Source organism: Kryptolebias marmoratus, linkage group LG7 (assembly GCF_001649575.2).
Source record: "Kryptolebias marmoratus isolate JLee-2015 linkage group LG7, ASM164957v2, whole genome shotgun sequence".
Lineage (NCBI taxonomy): Eukaryota > Metazoa > Chordata > Actinopteri > Cyprinodontiformes > Rivulidae > Kryptolebias > Kryptolebias marmoratus.
The window spans coordinates 10,579,698-10,585,295 of NC_051436.1; the positions used below are offsets into that span (position 1 = coordinate 10,579,698).

The following is a 5,598-nucleotide window of genomic DNA, read 5'->3' on the forward strand; positions in this document are numbered from 1 at the left end:
TCTTCTACAAATCAGCTTCTATTCCACTTTTTGCATCTTCATTAAACTTCAGCTGTTCAGCATATCTTCAGCCGCTTTCAGCAAAATCATTCAGCAAAAAAAGCATTCACACTGCATTTTCGCAGGAAATGCAACTTCTCTAGTGTAATTTTGTTTTATATACTTGAAATACATGTCTTAACAATTTATATTAGCTAGTTAGCATCTAGATATTTAGCTTGCTCCTTAGCTAGCTAGCTAAAACAAATGCCAGTTACAGATAATTAGTATTTAGTCCTAATTTCCTTTTTAATATAAACCTAAGTATTTTTTATACAATTTAAACCATACAGAACTGATCTGACTATTCTTCTGTAAATTAATTCACACAGGTAAAGTTATTTTATTACATAGCTAGCTAGCTAGCTAAGTACCTATCTAGCTAGCATCTAGTTAGTTAGCTTTCTATATAGCAGGCTAGCTAACAGTCTTACTTTACAAAGTATGTATATTTGTCAAAAATATGAAAAACTGTTTAATGCAATTTAATTTAATTTAATATATTTGAAATATATGTTTTATTAATTTATATTAGGTAGTTAGCTAATGATATCTACTTTCTTAGGAAAATTATAAAGGTGACTTTAAACACTAAATGTTTTTTTTTTTTTGTTTGTTTGTTTTGTAGCTCCTCTCAAAGCAGTAATTACTTAATATTTAGGTTGGTTTAAACTCTGGGTTAAAGAGTAGTGACCTACTTTCAGCTAAAGTCTTAACCGCAGTTTGTTTAAGTAAAACTACTTAAACAAAACTACTTTTTTTTCTTTTCTAACAGTTCCACCCGTTTTTACGTTGCCTCAGTGCGGTTCTGTCGGCGTGACGCTTGAGCTGAACGCGTCCCGCCCTTTCACACGCAGGGTCAGAGTGCGGCGACACCACACCGTGGGGAATCCTCCCCAGGGGGAAAAGGCGCCGCCGCCGTCTCCACTGAAATGGACTCATGGCGCTGCCTAAAATAAGAAAACACTCTGCGTCTTTATTTGAGAACGAGCCCGGGGCGAACGCAAAAAAGGGAAGTCGTGAAATGCACAAACTTGTTAGAACGTTGTGCGCAGAGAAACAGAATTTAATTGGATTGGTAGTTTTCAAAGTAGACTCCTCAAAATGGTGGCCACTGATGTTTACACCTGAGGTTTGAAGATTAGCTGAAGTGTTCGCTGAGCTCGTTTTCTGCTGATGGGACACGTAAGACGGGGCGGCTGCAGGTGACACGTTTAAGGCCTGAACTCGGTGTTACGGGTCACCCTCTAACCTGAGCGACGTTTTATAGACGGAGGAGTTATTTATTGACCACATGTGCGCCGGCGTCACCCGTGGAGCGACGGTAAAATGGTTCTGGAAAACCATGAGAATTCCTCAGGTGACGATTTATGATTACCAGCCCGAGTTTTATTTATTTATTCATTAGCTAAACTTTGGGTGTAGTTTTTAAAAAAAAAAACGATCAGTATCTCACCTGTCACAGATAGCTCTTTGAAAACGTCCCCAAACGTCATTTTCACAAACCTTTACGGTTTCGCGTTACAGGGTCGTTTACGGAGGAACTCTGCAGCAGTAGCAGCAGCTAGCTGTAGCACGTCTGCACCCTGATATTTCCTGCATAATGCAACAAAAAAAAAATAGGCGACAAAAAAAAAATCAACATTTACGCGAAACGCTGTGATGTATTTGAGACTGGAGTCGGCCGGAGCCTCATTCGGACTAGTCCAGGGGTCTGCAAGCTACGGCTCCTGGGCCACATGTAGCCCTTCGGTTCCTCTGCAAACAAAACAACAAACTAACTCTTTGTGTGTCGTATTTCTTTAAAACCTAATAATGAACCCCATTCTTTCATTTAATTTCTTTAAAAAAACAGGAAACGGCCCGTTTGATTGTAGAGGTAGCAGACCCCCCCCCCTTGGGACTAGCCGTTAGCTCATCAGTCTGGTCAGAGTGAGAGTCCGGCTCTTCAAACTGACCCGGTCAGCACATATTTTGATTTTAAATAGCTCTTTTGCGCTACAACGTCTCCCTGATCTAAACTTCATTAAGAGGTTCCGTCCCTTCGATTGGGGGTGGGGGGGACATGTCCAACATGCGGGACAGTTTTTGCTCCAAGGCGTCCTGCAGCTCTCTGTAAGCTCCCGGCTCAGATGGGAAACAGAAAACGTTCAGTGAAATTCACCTCCTGGAGCGGGTGGGTGCCTCAGGCTGCCGGAGAGCACTTCCTGTCAGTCAGCGAGGTGGGCTCACGGTGAGGCGAGAGCGCCCCCTACAGGAGAGTGTCCGCCATTTTAAGTTACCGTTCACCCCGAAGTTCATGGATTCACCAGGGAACGGCTGGTTCTGACTCATTTAATTCAACATAAAGCAACATGTCACGATCAAAGTGGTGTTCATTTCCTGTACGGTTAAATGTTTAGTGTTCCGTACTTCATAGAGCTCATTAAACGGCGTTGAAAATACACAGAATTCAAATTAAAGGTGCTCGTTGCAGAGTGGGACATCCAGCCTAAATGAAAGGTTCTCCTGAAGTGGACCAAATGCTGCGGTTTCACAGCGTTCACTCCGGCAGTTTCCCAGATACACTGATGTGTGGTTCTGAAACGCCGGTACGCGCTCAGTGTAAACAAACCTCGCGGAAACTCGAGCCACGTGATCGGTTAGGCCAGCCGTAGCAAACTGACACGGCAGAATTGGACAGGCGCTGAATCTCAGAGAAGACGTTTAAAGGCTGGAAATATTGGAGAAAGACGGAGTCGGGTGTAAATGTCAGGGAGCTTTCAGACTACGACCCGTCTTCTTACCCGCGTGCTTCCCTCAACGTGTCCGAGTGTAAACACGTACAGACATGTTGAGTGATAAGACTCGCCCAGTTTTATCTGCTTTAAAAGCATTTCATATATTTTTTGTTCAAATTTTTATGAAAATGAGGTGATGAAAATTTGATTTTTTTTTCATTAGGCTGGACTAATAAGACACACACACCTAATGAAACAGGTGTGTGTGTGCTGGAGGCAGGAGACACGGAGGTGAGCTGACACAACCGGGTCAGACAACGGGAAGACACCGCCGAGTCCAACCTGGAGTCCAACATGAAGTCCAACATGGAGGTCTGGGGTAGAGTGAGTTTGCAGCATTTGGTTCTTTGCATTGTTTTTTTTTTTTGTTTGTGCATTTTTTGGAGTCTGCAGCGTTTGTGCATCTGAAGCGTTTAGCCGTTAGCTGTGGGTCCACCAGTAAACAGCATTCTTTGACGGTCGTGGCGCGGCGCTCATCATAAGCTCTGCCGCACAAATTGACCTAAACGCTAAAAACAAGTTATTTAATTTTAGAAAAGCGGGTCCCTGCAGAGATGTGTGGACATGTTTGACTAAAATAACATTCGTGAGATTTGATTTCAATTCAGCTTTAAGAACACGTTAACCATCGATAAGAGGACGAAAACAAAATTGTGCAGATCTTATTGTTGATTTGACCTCTCTGAGAACCTTTTACATCGAGGAATAAACTCATCAACCCCCCCTCCATCCCAAGACAGCTGTAGTTGATGCAAATCCACATGAATAACTGATTTTATTTCTCTTCAACAGAACAAAAAGGCAGTTTTAATCACAAACAGACGCACATATAGTAAAAGTTTTATTCATCCCCCCCCAAGTCAAAAAACAAACATAACAGGTTACATAGAATGAGATAATGACTGGATTTTTATACAGTGGCAACTTTAAGTTAAACCTTCCTTAAATCAGACGAAACCCTGCGTCGCCTTCACTCACTCACACACACACACACACACACTCGTTTATCCATTCATTCTGGGAGTCCCGACGAAGCTGGATGCAGACATGGCGGAAAAAAAAGAAAAAAAAAAGCGAGTCCGCCGCAGGGAAGTGCAATTACCGAACCTGCTGTGTGTCCAAAACGTCCGACACGAAACGAGACTTCCAGCAAAGAAGCAAAAACAAAATTACTTTTTTGTTTGTTTGTTTGTTTTTGTTTTTTTTTTTTTTAGGATTTTTCCCAAACCTAAACGATTTACTGCAGGACTCCCAGCCGGAGCTGATTTTTAGGATCCCGACCTCCCCTCGTCACAGTTACGCACACGGAGAAATGAAATAAAACAAAACACTGACTTTAGAAATGAGGTTCATCTTTGTGGATGAAGATGGAGAGGCAGCGACCGTCCCTAACAGACGTAACGAGAAAGAAAAAAAATCTTCATCGGGCGTACGGAGGAAACGCGTTAGTTCACACTAATGTAGTGTTTTTGGTTTTATTTTGGGAAAAAAAAGGCCAATCTGCTTGGTGAAAAAAAAAGGTAAAATACTTCACTTTTTCTGGTTTTTGAAGCTGAACGTGAACCGAGAGTTCAAAAAGCTTTAAGAACGAAGGTAAAAAAAATCCGAAGAGAGCCGCACGCTCCCGTCCTCTGCCTTCTTCGCCCTCGGCGTCGGAACGCCAGGCTACGGAAAGAGCAAACGAGGGGAAAAAAAAAGGAAAACAAAATCATGAATTTTCTATATTCATACTCATACAGAATAACCTTAAATAAACCGAACAGTCCAAGTAAATGTTTGCACACTTCAGCTATCAAAAGATTGGACAAAAAGGAAAAAAAAAAAGAAAACCAACGCAGGAGGGATGATTAAAATGTTTGAACACGAGCTGCTGACGCTAAACAGAAGCAGCTGAAGTGGAATCCTTCGTCCACAAAAATCCCCCCCAAAAAATTAGAAATCTGATTCTTCTCTTTGTTCCGCGAGTCTCTAAAACCGAGGGAGGGGGATGCTGGTTCGGGTTTCTTTTTTCGTGACATCTTTCCGGTTTTGTCTGGTGTAGAGGAGGAGGAGGAGGAGGAGGAGGAGGAAGGCTGCGTTCGTCTGTCTGGTTTCTTCGGAGACCAGTTCCCGTCTTCTCGGGCGTGCGGACATCTTTCCTTCCAGACGACGTGAACCAGGATCAGTTTTTTAAGCACGAGGAAAAAAAAATATAAGTCTCAAGAAAAACCGGCGGCAGCTGCGTCTCTGAGAGCGTCCGAGACTTAAAGTCCGCTTCGTTTATCGCTCCCTTCCTTCCTTTTTTTTTTTGTGTTTCGTTTCGGTGACGAATCTGACGAGTTGCGAGGGAGCGCCGTTTAGAGGACGGGAGAGGGCGACTGGAGGCGGAAACGCTAAAACAACAACAACAAAAAGGTCACGTCGGACTCTCTCCACCCCCTTAAATATATTTACTTCTGAAGCGTCCTCTCCTCGCTTCCTCAGAGATTTTAAAACAAAGAAAGAAACTATTTGAAAAGGCAACATTTCTGCCCTGTCAGGCGAAGCAGTTCAAGTTTTGAAGATTTCAAAAGGTGGGAGGCGGACCTCCTCCCCCTCCTCCTCCTCCTCTTCCCCCCGTGACTTAAAGGCACCGCCACCTCCAGCTGCTGTCCTTCAGGTGTCCGCCACGAGGCGGCGCTCTCTTCAGCTGCCCCTCCTCCTCGTCTTCGGCGCCTCATCAGTTGTTCTCCTCGTCGCTGTCGTCTGGGCTGATGGCCGGGCTGTAGGTGGGGGAGGTGGGGCTGTAGCCGGGGGAGGT

General features: G+C 43.8%; 1 protein-coding gene across 1 annotated transcript in view; it reads right to left on the reverse strand.

The window, feature by feature from the left end:
- Positions 1-5,517: 5,517 nt before the first annotated feature.
- polr2a (RNA polymerase II subunit A) overlaps positions 5,518-5,598 on the reverse strand; it is an 11,418-nt gene continuing 11,337 nt past the window's right edge. Inside the window, exon 29 of the mRNA XM_025002195.2 lies at positions 5,518-5,581. Within this exon, the coding sequence (XP_024857963.1) occupies positions 5,518-5,581 (64 nt within the window). The remainder of the gene's footprint in view (positions 5,582-5,598) is intronic.